Source organism: Brassica napus, chromosome A8 (genome assembly GCF_020379485.1).
Source record: "Brassica napus cultivar Da-Ae chromosome A8, Da-Ae, whole genome shotgun sequence".
NCBI classification, from domain to species: Eukaryota; Viridiplantae; Streptophyta; class Magnoliopsida; order Brassicales; family Brassicaceae; genus Brassica; species Brassica napus.
Window position 1 is genome coordinate 3,503,589 of NC_063441.1, and position 14,081 is coordinate 3,517,669.

At 39.3% G+C, this 14,081-nt stretch overlaps 2 protein-coding genes across 2 annotated transcripts in view; one reads left to right on the plus strand and one right to left on the minus strand.

The window, feature by feature from the left end:
- Positions 1-14,081, minus strand: part of LOC106360558 (tRNA-specific adenosine deaminase TAD2) — a 98,357-nt gene that overhangs the window by 69,554 nt on the left and 14,722 nt on the right. The window lies entirely within an intron of this gene.
- On the plus strand, positions 7,770-11,489 carry LOC125576998. Its single transcript, XM_048737586.1, has 2 exons — positions 7,770-8,176; positions 8,334-11,489. Exon 2 carries the CDS (start codon positions 9,867-9,869, stop codon positions 11,487-11,489), a length of 1,623 nt encoding a protein of 540 aa, XP_048593543.1. The 5' UTR covers positions 7,770-8,176; positions 8,334-9,866.

The window sequence follows — 14,081 nt, forward strand, 5'->3', positions numbered from 1 at the left end:
AAAATTTCAAAATTTGTAATTTTTTTATTCTTGTAAACTGAATTTAAGAAAATATGTTTTAATATCGAATCTGATTACTGGGTTTTAGCAAGTTTTACTGGGTTTTGATCGGGTTTACCTGTTTAGTTTTTTTTTTTTTTTTTGTCATCAACAATACAGACTCATGCTGACTCTGTAAACCAAACCGGGTAATCTGCATCCATGTGAACGACAAAAGACGATTGCTTTCTAGCACTGCGTGCCAGGCTATTCGCCTTTGAATTTTGCGTTCGTGGTACATAGATAAGCTCTGATCGGGTGAAACTCTCTTTCAGGATCTTGATATCATCCAAATAATTTGCAAAAGCTGGCCATTCCTCTGGTTCCGAAACCATCTTCACCAGTTGAGAACAATCTGTTGCAAACGTGACCTGAAATAGACGTAAATTCCTCATACATTCCATTGCCCATAGTAGTGCTTCCATCTCCGCATGAAGAGGCGAGAGACTAGCCCGAACATTCCTCGCCCCCAACAATCCATCAAAACCTTCCAAAGTGCTAAGCCAACCTTGCCCTGAAAAAATAACCCCCTCTTTCCACGAGCCATCTGTGAAACACCATCTTCCTGGGATCGACGGCAATATCATATCTATTATTGGTGGTGGCATCCTCTGGTCATTCACAACTTGTGCATCAGCCCACAATGTCGATTCTGTTTCCGCCAATTTAAGCGTATCCATAGGGTCCATATCCAAATTGCTGAAAACTTTATTATTCCTAGCTTTCCAGATGTACCATAGTATCCATACAAACTGGTGATCCTCCATCTGTGGTAAAACTCTCCAGAATAGATGATCCATGTTTGTGAAGAGGGAACTTGTTGGAAAAATAGTTGGATTTGATGGTATCTTCGAAAGAGCCCAAACTTGGAGAGCTGGAGGACATTCAAAAAACACATGATTTATTGATTCCTCAGGAGCTCCACATCTTGCACAACAAATATCCCCTTGAATCCCCCTTGCTTGTAAATTCTACCGCACTGCTATACACCCTGTCACTAGTTGCCACAGGAAATGTTTTAGCTTTGGCGAGCACCGTATTTTCCAGCAGTAAGCCTTCAATACATCCACCGTGGGACCAATCAGTATTGGTACTCTTTCTCTATCTGGATAAATCCGCTCTACCTGATATCCTGATTTGACCGTATATTTTCCATTTTTTGTAAAGTGCCATCCATCTCTATCAACCCGCTGAGTCCTGCTTAGGGGAATACTTTCTATAAGTTTCGCATCCTGAGGGTCCACCAAAGCCCGAATTTCCTCTGAATTCCAAGTACGCGAGGTAGAGTCAATGAGGGACTCTACTGTAAGGTCCGGGTATAAATTATGTTGATTTTTATTAGCTGGTCTCGGGCGAGTGGTTGGGAGCCAAGGGTCATTCCATACGGATATAGAAGACCCTGATCCCACCCTTTTGATTAGTCCTTTGCTAACCAGAGATCTAGCAGAAATAATGCTCCGCCAGCCGTATGACATAGAATATGAACGAATCGGTTCCAAGGATGAAGCATTCCTAAAATACCGACCTTTGAAAACTCGAGAAAATAAGGTGTCTGGCTTCTCTATTAGACGCCATAACTGTTTACCAAGCATCGCTGTGTTGAAATCAGTGATATCTTTAAACCCCAGACCTCCTTCCTCTTTGTCTACACATACCTTGTCCCATGATTTCCAGTGTATGCCTCTTGTACTTCCCCCTGGACTCCACCAAAATTGTGATACCGCGCTTGTCAGTTTTTTCACCGTTGCTTTAGGCAATCGATAGCAGGACATCGTATGATTTGGTAATGCTGTAATCACTGTCTTAATGATCACTTCCTTTCCACCTTTTGTGAAAAACTTGAAAGTCCACCCATTGACTCTATTATTTAAACGATCTTGTATAAAGCTGAAAACTTGAATCTTTGATCCCCCCAGATTTTCTGGTAGACCAAGGTATGATCCCATTCCTCCAAGATTCTGAATACCCAAAATATCCCTTAATTCCTGTCTGACAGATTCTTCAATCCTATGTCCAAATTGAATGGATGACTTATCAAAATTAATTAGCTGCCCTGAAACTGCCTCATATTCCTTTAAAATCCGAAGAATAGTTTGACACTCTTCCGTTTGAGCTTTACAAAAAAAAAGACTATCATCCGCAAAAAGCAAATGAGAAATCGATGGACAAGCTCTAGCTACCTTCATTCCCAAAATTTGTTGCCCTCTCTCTGCCTTTTTTATATTTGAAATTAAGGCCTCAGTGCAAAGAATAAATAAGTAAGGCGATAAAGGATCTCCTTGACGTAAACCCCTATGTGGAACAATGAGGCCACGTGGTTGACCATTTATAAGAACCCGATATTGAACCGATGAAATACATTCCATCATCAATTTAATCTAATGAAGATCAAAACCCATTTTCTGCAATAAAGCCTTAATAAAATCCCATTCGACTCTATCATATGCTTTGCTCATATCCGTTTTTATTGCCATATACTTTCCTTGACATGCTTTATTGGTCCGCAATCCGTGAAACATTTCCTGGGCGATAAGTATATTATCAGAAATCACTCTTCCTGCCACAAATGCCGATTGAGTCTCAGATATGAGTAAGGGAAGATAGATTTTCAATCGCTGACACAAGACCTTGGAAATGATTTTATATCCGACATTACAGAGACTGATTGGCCGCAGTTCTGTCATCCTTGTAGGTCTCTCCGTTTTTGGTATCATACAGATATTAGTAATATTTAATCGTGCATCCATTGCCCTCGAAACCAAAAAATTATTCACCATCTCGACCAAATCATTCTTAATAATATGCCAGGAGTGTTGAAAAAATAGTGCTGTCATGCCGTCCGGTCCAGGCGCCTTTTCTGGGTGCATCATAAACAAAGCCTCCTTAACCTCCTCCTCCGTCGCCATCCTTAACAGACGTTGATTCATCTGAGGAGTGATACCCGGTGTAATCTCTGTTAGGAAACTATCGAATTCCGATGGAGAGGTGGTACTAAATAAATCTTCAAAATAGTCTACTGCCACCTTTTCCACACCATTATCCTCTGTAATCCAATTCCCATTAGCATCATGTAGTCCTACAATTCTATTACGGACCCTCCTTTGCTTAGTTAAAGCATGATAAAATTTTGTGTTAAGATCACCAGAAGAATACCACATGTTCCTACTTTTTTGGTGCCAATAATCTTCTTCATCCTTGTATGCGTCTTGTAATTTCCTAGACACCTCCAAAATATCCTCTTGAGATCTGTTATTATCCGTTTGTACCTCTTCAAGTGCCTGTTGTAGCTCATTTATTTTTCCTTTTCCATAAGGTGGATTATTTTTCCGCCATTTAGCAATTTCATGACGACAATTACTAATTTTTCCTACGATACTCTCTGCTCCCCCTCCTGATCTTCCTTCGCCATGGTCTAGCCAACCCATTGTTATTGATTCCAGGAGACCCGCTTGTCCAATCCACCTCTTATCGAACCGAAATTGTCCTTTACTTCTGGGAACTTTATTTTCTAAATAAGCCACCACTGGCCGATGATCAGAAGCCACCATCCCAAGATACTCTGTAAAGGAACATGAAAATAAAGTATGCCACTCTTCATTTGCTAGAGCACGGTCCAATCGACATATAACCATCACTGCCCCTTTCCCTTTTCTTCTTCTCCCTTGCCAGGACCATTTATTTCCCCTAGCCGGAAATTCTAGTAAACCACTATTCCTTATCATATTATTGAAAGGGATAAAAGAATCCGCACTCCTTATAGACCCTCCATCTTTTTCATGATTTTCAGTAATCTCATTGAGATCACCAATAATAAACCAGGGTTCAGACCTCACCAGTCCATATCTAGTTAACCGTTTCCACACGTGTTCCCGCATTTTTTGAAACGGGTCCCCATATACAAAGGTAAGGTAAACCGTTTTATCCAGTGCCTCCGCTTCCACATCAATCATTCGGTTGCTAGAATATAATACCTTTACCTGATACTCATTATTATAGAAAAGCGCTAATCCCCCACTTCTCCCCACTGGATCTATTGTGACCAGATTATCATATCCAAAGTGACCTTGCCATTTTTGGACAAACTCTGGATTTTGTTTTGTCTCTGCTAAAAATAAAAAATCCGGCTTATGTTTATGCCTTATCTCGCTCAAATAGCTTAAGTCCACTTACTTCCCATTCCTCGGCAATTCCAACTCAATTTGTTCTTTTTGTGCTCCAGAGAGCCGAGTTTATGGGTGTAATGATACCCTATATCCATATTCCAAATATTTTCCTTTATTTGTGATCCAAACCATCCCATAAAATTCCAAAGTGATACCACTAGTATGGTCCAATTTTTATCACTTATCCTCCATAAGAATGTAAAACCGGTTTCATAAGCAAAAGGAGATCTGCAATCTCGTGAACCGCAAGATCCAACCATTATATACCCAAGAAAATCAATTCCATCATCACAGTTAATATCTACAGCAAACCAGTTTAATGCACCAAGATACCAATTTTTTGCACTTGAAATACCAATTCGTTTTGAGGATATTAACGGCCTACTTGCATTGACAAATCAATACAACTCACTAGGCCCAAAAAAGAAACGTCTATACATATTCCGAATTGCGTATACGTTCCATGCAAACCAAACCCATGGTTGACAATATAAAAAAACCAGCCACCTCCTTCTTGAGATCACCAACGGGTTCCACACCTTTCCACGTCTAGAACCATTAATATTCATTGCCTTACTCTGCAAGTAACCACAAATCCATAACCCTCTTAATTTAATCTGAGCCAAAGTTTGCCATCGAAAAAATTCAATCGAGATCAATTGACGCCAAGCCAAGATCAGCCCCTCCATTCCATCTTTCCACCACATAAAATTATAACTATATAAACCATAATGACAAAGATAAGACCATACTTTCATAATAACCACTAGGTACTCAATTCTAATAACCCACCATATCTCCCACCACCACACTTGTTGAATAATAAGGCCTAGCGGCCTTAGTTTGTATCTACTCCATGTCGGTTCTCCCCTTAAGCTCAAACCCTGTAGTGCAAAAGCCAGACGACCTTTGTCTCGATGAATCTCCATGAATTGCCATTGTAATCTCAATCTCCAGACCATAATTATTGCAACTCCATCCCATTCTTCCTTTGGGAGAGATTGCGACCTGAAACAAAAATAGATACAAGTAGGATAGCACTGCAAAAATGTTCGAGCCCGCCACCAACTCCATTGTTCCCGATCCTTTTCCAGTCCAACTTTGCAAAGTATCCTTGTCCTAGTCCTAGGTAACCCGTAGACCAGAACAAAAGCAAACCAAACATATGACTCAACTGTGATAATTATCTCTAATAGACCTGAGTACCAATAACTGAAAACCTCAATATTATTCCAATGATCAAATAAACGTGAAAACACAACCGACAACCAAAGAAAACACCAACAGCCCGAATCTATAAAACCCATAATACCAGATAACAAATAGATGCTCCAAGAGCTTATTTGGAAAACTAAAAGCTTAAAACCATAACTGAAAACCCCGTTACTTCAACCCAATACGAGAGACATTTGATTCATAAATTATGGATTTTTCATTCCAGTCTTCGGGTTTGAAGTGCCCTTAATCTCCTGGTGCTTGCTGTGATCTTCATGACGTGTACCTACCTTTGCCGGAGCTCGTTTTCGCAGAGAGACAAGCGCAGAAGCTATCCTCATCTTCGTACTCCCCGCGGTGCTAGGCTTAAAAAGCCTCTTGCGAGTTCCTTGCTTCTTCGCCACATCTCCTTTAACCGGTGCTTTTTCCACCTCCGTATTTTCATTTTCTAAATCTGCTGGAATAGCTTCTTCATCATCTTGTTCCTTTAGCATTTCCTCAAATTCCCCATCTGAGCAATCTGGTAGATCATCTGCTGCATCCATATCTATCCCATGCTCGAGACAGATAGCTCTACACTCGTCCATGTCCAGTACCTTATCATCCTCCAAAGTTGACGGTTCCACTATCAGGCTTTTGATCATCTGAATCCCTTCCTCCGCATCCATAGGGTCCGAAATTACCTCAGATCCTACAGCTTGAGTCTTGGCCAGCTCTTCTTGAAAATCCTGAGAGGGAAGAGTTTTCTCGGAGTCATCAGCATTTTTTATTTCTCCCTCCTCCTGAACTACTTCTTTTGGAACTCCTGACTGACCTGAGGAGGATCTATTACTTCCTCCCTGACCCTGACCCTGACCCTCAGCCCGGTGTTCCTCTCTTCGGGAAGATCTATGTCGAGAACCATCTCCCTCACCCCTAAAGCTCCTGTGATTAGTAAAAGACCCCTTATTGCCTCTATCAGCCACCTTCACCCATTTTGAGTCAGCCTCTTCCACCATCTTGACTTTACCCTTCCCATAGTAGTCCCTACCGTCTCTTTCCTTGTGTTGTTGATTCTGATTTCCATTTATGACCACTCCCTTATAGCTCCGAGCTCGATCATCGTGTTTCCCACCATCATACCATCCTCCATTTCCTTCTCGACCCTCTCTTTTCTTCTCAGGCGACACCTTCTTAGCAAGAGGGCATTTCTCCTCCTTATGGCACAAGCTAGAACAAAGTGTGCAGTATCCAAAGAGCTTCTCATACCTCAATGATATTGCCGCTTCCTCCCCCTCGTAAAATTCTCCACCCTTGAAGTCCAAAGTTGTTTCAAAGCAAAGCTCCTGAAACGCGTCCACCACCACCTGCACTCTGCAGTGCTCGACATCTACTGCTACTGTTCGTCCAAGTGCATCACCGAGGTTCTCAAAGGTAGGCACCGTCCTGAACTCCATCGGAACACCTATCACCCTGATCCAGAACGTTATCTCCGATGGGAAGAGCTGCGACTTCTTCGGTTGCCACCGTGCTAACGCCAACATCCAGTAATACGGTTGCAGCGGAAGCGTAAAGAAGCGCAGAAGCGAGATTTTTTAAAATATTAGGAAGCGGGTACGTGTTGGAAGCGTATATATATATATATATATAATTTTTTTTTAAAAATTAGGACTAAAATTATATTATTTAAATTTGAAATAAAACATTTATTCATTTATAATAATTTTGAAATGATTTTATATTAAAACTGTAAAAATACACATAATTTAGTTTACAAACAAATCTTATATTAATTATTTTTAATACTTCATAAAAAATTGACACAATATATTTCAATATGTGCTATATCTTTAATAAAAAATCCCAATGCATAAAGATAATTTATAGTATTATTTTTGATATTTGTATATTTATAACTTAATAATCATTACTATTAATTTTATTTTATTTTATATAGATTAAAAATATGGTTTTATATTTTATTGATATACATTGTATTTTTTTTTTAAAACGGAAGCGTGATTCCAAAACGGAATCGTAAGCTTCCAACAGGTTTTTAAAAAGAATATTTTAGAAACGTTTTGGAAGCGAGATTCCGCAAGTTTCCACAAGGTTCCGATTCCGATTCCGGTTCCGAAGCGGGAAGCGGACGTCCGATGAAGCTTCCGTGCAACGTAGGTTAGGTAACTACTAAGAAAATATAATATGTTGCAAATTTTAGAAATAAAGTTTAAAAATAATTTTTGAAATAGATATGACATATAATTATGCAATTTGACATATTTAATATAGTTACCAAATATTATATTAAATTAAATTAATACTAAAAAAAATATGATTACAAAAATAACACAAATACAAAAATTAAATTTCTCAAAAAAAAATTAAACAAAAATATACCCGCCCTTTAAAAGGGCGGGTCAGAATCTAGTTCTAATTAAATGACACATCATCATATCTCTTTTTTAATTAGTATAAAATATAGGTTACACTTTTTAAAGGATCCTCAATTAATATATAGGAGATGTATATTTAACTTAAAAATCTATAAAATAAAGGTAAGGTCCAAAAGTAGGATTCTATTTTAACAAGGAGATCTATATAAATTTAAGACAACTTTTGACAAAGAATCATATAAATAAAGCATTTCGACCCTTTTTCCCACAACAAAATTGACAGATATAAAATAATGAATATTAGAAAAACATTTGTTATGTTTTTTCTTGTAGTGGTATTAGCAACGTCTTCGTTGTCCAACTCCAACGTTTTAGCCTCACCGGGTATATAGCAAATTGTTCATTGTTCATCTATCTTTTGTTTATTTTTAATAATAATTTTTGACTGTTTCAGTTTTGAAAATTTAATATTAGTGAAATTGATGTTATGTATATGTATGCATATATATTTATTATTTTTAATTTGTTTGTATTTGTGCAGTGATCAATCAAGTGGGTGGATATACTCATTGCATTTTAAGATATTGTACAAAAGATTGGTTCGACATTGACTGCGATGATGAGTGTAAAAGAAGAACATACAGCACAGGGGCATGTCTTGGTCCTTTTCCAAAACTTCAATGTTGTTGCAAAAAGTAAAAAAAAAAACTTTAGAAAGTGGTCATCTTTTATACAACTGGTGATTTAAGGGTTGGTTTATATTTTTCTATAGTATAAAAAGATATTTTATTATCTTGTTTTATTTTCAATAAAATAATCTAATTATATTATTATTTTTTGTGTGTGTTTATCATCGTTTTTAGTTTTTTTTTTACTTGATTCGAAAGATCCTCATTATCACATAAAAATTAAACAAAAGAGTAAACAAATTCAAAAAAATATAAGAAAAAAGCAATTCCATGATGATAGTATTTACATTTTTGATATATACCAAAATTAAAATCTAAAAACAATATGGATTTGTTGATCTAAATTTGTTAGAACATATATTATAACTCTTTTTACAAGGATAAAATAGATGTTCTAACTTATCTTATATGTTTTATAAAGTTACAATTTGTGTTGTAACGTCTTCTCTATGATCTATCCAAATATAGAATACATATGTCTCTGTTCTAATCAAATGTCTTTGTTATATATATATATTGTAGGCTTTTGTGTTCATTGTAGAAAAAATTAGAAAACGTTGATTTGTGTTCTATCTTGTTCATATATTGTAGATAAAACAGCGCGTTCTTACCTGTATGCTATGCTCTAACCATAATAGAATTTAAATTCTAACATTTTTCATGTGTTCTATCTTATTTATAATATGTATTCTTACCTTTTTCTATGTTTTATCGTTTTTAGATTATGTATTTTATATTTTCCTATATTCTATGTTTTTAAATTTTAGAAAATCTAGGAAATAATTCTAAATAATTTTATTCAAATTTATCGTGTTTTATGTTGAATTGCATTGAATCACGTTGAATTCAACTTTTTTATTCATCAATTTCGTTCCTTTGTTCTTCTTGTGTTCAAAATTACCTTGAATGGTCGGAAATAGAAGAGACTTCGACAGATGAGCATGCAATAGTTGGCTGGAATGTCGAGACAAAGTTCACCAATTCTCCGTAATGGAATGCCAATTAAGGGTTATTTTTAATACAATGCTGAAAGTGAAAAAAACTAAATATTTCTAATTATTTTACTAACAAACTAAATAAATAAACTATATAAATATTTAGCTTTTATTTTTGATTGGCCAATATAATTTATAAATTAGATTAGATATTTAATTTGTATTAGATTATAAATTAGAGGCTTAATTTCGTATTTATAAAATCAAAGGTATATTAAGACAAAAATTAATGATATCAAAAATATAAAAGTACAAACCAATCCTCAATATGGCCTTCCTATTAGCCAAATTTCCCATGTGTAAGTAAGTAACTCTCATTATTATTATTATTATTATTATTTATTAACATGGGGTATCCCATGTCTATAAAGAGGTCTATACTGTAAAATAATGAACGGCGACTCTAGGGTCTTGGCGATTGGCGAAGGTAGGGTTTTGGAGTCGGGAGATCGAGATGCAACCATGATGGATGTGGGGGAGAGAGCGAGACCACCAGGAGATCCACCAGATGCGGTAATCTCGTGGGCAGCTAAGGCAGCGGGTACGAACGGGGGAGGCATGCCAAATCCAGAGAGTATTATGGATGATTCGTTTGTGGCGGAGCGGCTTCGGGTGGACTTTCCGAATGGGGAGGATGGTGAACCATCAATCACGATCGAATCGGAAGTGCTGGAAGCGATGAACGGGATGTGGAAGCAGTGTATGATTATTAGGGTTTTGGGAAGGAGTGTCGCGATAACTGCCTTGAACAAGAAACTAAGAGAACTATGGCGTCCGAAGGGAGTAATGCATGTAATGGACTTACCAAGACAATTCTTCATGGTTCGGTTCGAGAAGGAAGAAGATTACTTGGCAGCGTTAACAGGAGGCCCATGGAGGGCTTTTGGTAGTTATCTCATGGTGAGAGCTTGGTCGCCAGAGTTTGATCCCCTCAGAGATGACATTGTTACGACACCGGTTTGGATCAGACTGTCGAACATCCCAGTGAATTTCTACCACCGATCAATACTCATGGGCATTGCTAAAGGACTGGGGAGACCAATTCGTGTTGATCTGACCACATTGAATTTTGAAAGGGCAAGATTTGCGAGAATATGCGTTGAAGTGAACCTTGCAAAGCCTTTGAAAGGGACAGTGCTAATAAATGGAGAGAGATACTTCGTAGCCTATGAGGGTCTATCAGTTATTTGTTCAAAATGTGGAATTTATGGACATTTGGTGCATGGATGTCCGAAGATGATTGCGGAAAGAATGGCTAACTTGGCCGTAAATGCAGAGCCGCAGGCCAAGAATGGACTGGAAAATAGACAAGAACAGCAAATGCAAGAGGATGGTTTTGTTCGGGTAAAGGGACCAAGGAGAGGGTCGCAGATGCGGACCAGACAGACAAAGAACGTGATGGGTGAAACTAGTGGAGAGGCAAGTCAGAACCAAGAGATCGCTCACGGTGGGAAAACCGCAGAGATTGCTTTATCTAATAAATACGGGAGTTTGGAGATGGACACAAACTTGGGAGAAACACGGGAAGATTTTGTTGTGGGAGAAGAGAACAAGGAGAATCAGGATATGAATGTGGATAGAAACAGAGGTAAGGAAATCTCGCGTGGCAAAGAGACTATGATCTTTGGCGGGAAAGCAAACATAATGACGGGTTTGAAAGTGGGGAACAAAGATAAGTGGGCTGGGGATAAGAAGACAGGAGAGGGACCACGGGGAAGGCCCAAAAAATTGAATAATCGGCCCGCTCGAGGGTTGGTTTTTGGCCCGACCAAAGGTGAGATCAGTCTATCGGAGTCTGGTAAGAGACTGAGAGTGGAGAGGTTGGATGCAGGGAGAGATGTTGATCTATTCAGAGAAAATGCGGCGGCAATTGGGGTTGCAGAGAAACCGCTGCAGTTACGAGATGAGGAACTGGCAAATCCGATGGATAATATCACCAGCGAGATGGAACAAGGAGACTCGGAGATACAGACGAGCTCGCAGGGAGATGGAAGGGTTTTGTCCCTTGCATAACAGGGTACCCCGGTAGTTCTCTTAGACCTTAAAATCATAAAGATGATGAATTGCATATTCTGGAATTGCCGGGGGGCAAACAAACCCAATTTCAGACGATCTATTCGGTATATTTTGAAGAAGTTCAACACAGATTTTCTTGCGCTTTTCGAGACTCATGCGGGAGGAGATAAGGCGATGAAGATCTGTCAGAGCTTAGGATTTGATAACTCTTTTCGGGTGGATGCAGTTGGCCAAAGTGGAGGTATTTGGCTCTTGTGGAGAAATAATGTTGGAGTTCTTACGGTCGTAGAATCGTCAGAACAGTTTGTTCATGCACGGGTGGAGATTGGGATGGAAATCATTCACCTTATTGCGGTCTATGCTGCGCCTACAGTGAGTCGTCGAAGTAATTTGTGGGGACAGCTAAAGCGGGTTATTGAAGGTATTACGGAACCGGTATTGGTAGGTGGTGATTTTAATACGATCTTGAGATTAGATGAGAGGTCAGGAGGGAATGGTAGACTCTCACCAGACTCGCTGGCTTTTGGAGAATGGATAAACGAGCTAGCCTTGGTGGATATGGGGTTCAGAGGAAATACATTCACATGGAGAAGAGGAAAGGATACTCGGAACTTTATAGCGAAAAGGTTGGACAGGGTCTTGTGTAGCGCTCAGGCACGGGTAAGATGGCAGGAGGCGGTCGTTGCTCATCTACCTTTCCTCGCGTCAGATCATACACCACTATATGTGCAACTAGAGCCTGAACAGAGAGTTAATCCTAGGAGGAGACCTTTTCGGTTCGAAGCTGCATGGCTTAAGCATGAGGGCTTTAAAGAGCTACTCTTGGCGTCTTGGAATGGGGATATGCGCACTCCTGAGGCTCTTCAGGCCTTAAAAGTAAAGCTTAAACAATGGAACAAAGAGGTATTTGGTGATGTGAAGCAAAGGAAGGAAAAGTTAATGAAGGATATCAGAGAAATTCAGGAAGTTTTGGAGAGGAACCCGACTGATGACTTGCTGCAGAAGGAAGGGGTTTTACAGAAAGAATTTGATATTGTTCTTGAGCAGGAGGAAGTTCTCTGGTACCAGAAGTCACGCGAGAAATGGGTAGTGTTTGGGGATAGAAATACAAACTATTACCATACGAGTACAATTGTTCGGAGGAAGAGAAACAGAATTGATATGCTGAAGGACGATGATGGTAGGTGGATTGATCAGTCGGAGGAACTGGAAAAGCTAGCAATAACCTATTACAAAAGACTGTACTCAACGGATGACATCAGTTTAGACACGGAGAAGCTCCCGCGGGAAGGGTTTACGGATTTCACAAGAGAGGAGAAAGAAATTTTAAATAAACCTTTTTCTGCAGTGGATGTTGAGACTTCGGTTCGATCGATGAGCAAGTTCAAAGCTCCAGGTCCAGATGGGTTTCAACCTGTCTTCTACCATGACTCATGGGAAGTAGTGGGTGAGTCAGTCACGAGGTGTGGGCTAGAGTTCTTTGAATCAGGAGTCCTCGCCGAAGGTATGAATGATGCAATGCTGGTTCTAATCCCAAAAGTCCTTAAGCCGGAGAGGATTATGCAATTCCGTCCTATAAGCTTATGTAACGTCTTGTTCAAGATAATAACAAAGGCGATGGTGTTGCGTTTAAAGAAGCTTATGCCAAATCTCATTGGTCCAGCACAGGCTAGTTTCATCCCTGGCAGGCTCAGTGCTGATAATATTGTGGTGGTACAAGAGGCAGTTCACTCGATGAGAAAGAAGAAGGGTCGCAGAGGGTGGATGTTACTCAAGTTGGATCTCGAAAAAGCATATGATCGGATCCGATGGGATTTCTTAGAAGATACTCTCCAAGCAGCAAAACTCCCAGAGATGTGGATTCAATGGATTATGCAGTGCGTGACGAACCCGGGAATGAGTCTATTATGGAATGGAGAGAGGACAGAGGCTTTTAAACCGCAACGTGGACTTAGACAGGGAGATCCTCTATCACCATATCTCTTTGTACTGTGCATGGAACGATTGTGTCATCAAATTGAACTCTCTGTTGCCAAGAAAGAATGGAAGCCAATAAAGCTATCTAGAGGTGGGCCAGCATTGTCCCATGTTTGCTTTGCGGACGACTTGATCTTGCTTGCAGAGGCATCAATATCCCAGATTCGAGTGATTCGCAAAGTGCTGGAGAGATTTTGTGGAGCTTCAGGACAAAAAGTAAGTCTAGAGAAATCTCTAATTTTTTTCTCTGAGAATGTGCATCGGGATTTAGCGGACTCCATAAGCAGGGAAAGTGGTATAAAGGGAACCAAAGAGTTAGGAAAATATTTGGGTATGCCTGTTCTACAAAAAAGAATAAACAAGGAGACGTTTGGCGATGTAGTTGAGAAAGTGTCTTCGAAGCTGGCTGGTTGGAAGAGGAGGTTTTTGAGCTTGGCAGGGAGGATAACACTTACTAAATCTGTTCTTGCGTCCATTCCGGTGCATACAATGAGTACTATAGCTCTTCCGGTAGCTACACTGGATCAGTTGGACAAAATTGCTAGGTCTTTTATTTGGGGAAGCAATGAGGGTAGCAGGAAACAGCATCTACTCTCTTGGGAAAAGATCTGC

What these genes read in the sequence shown, in the direction of transcription:
- LOC125576998 (XM_048737586.1), top strand. Translation starts at nt 9,867, where the DNA reads ATGAACGGCGACTCTAGGGTCTTGGCGATTGGCGAAGGTAGGGTTTTG.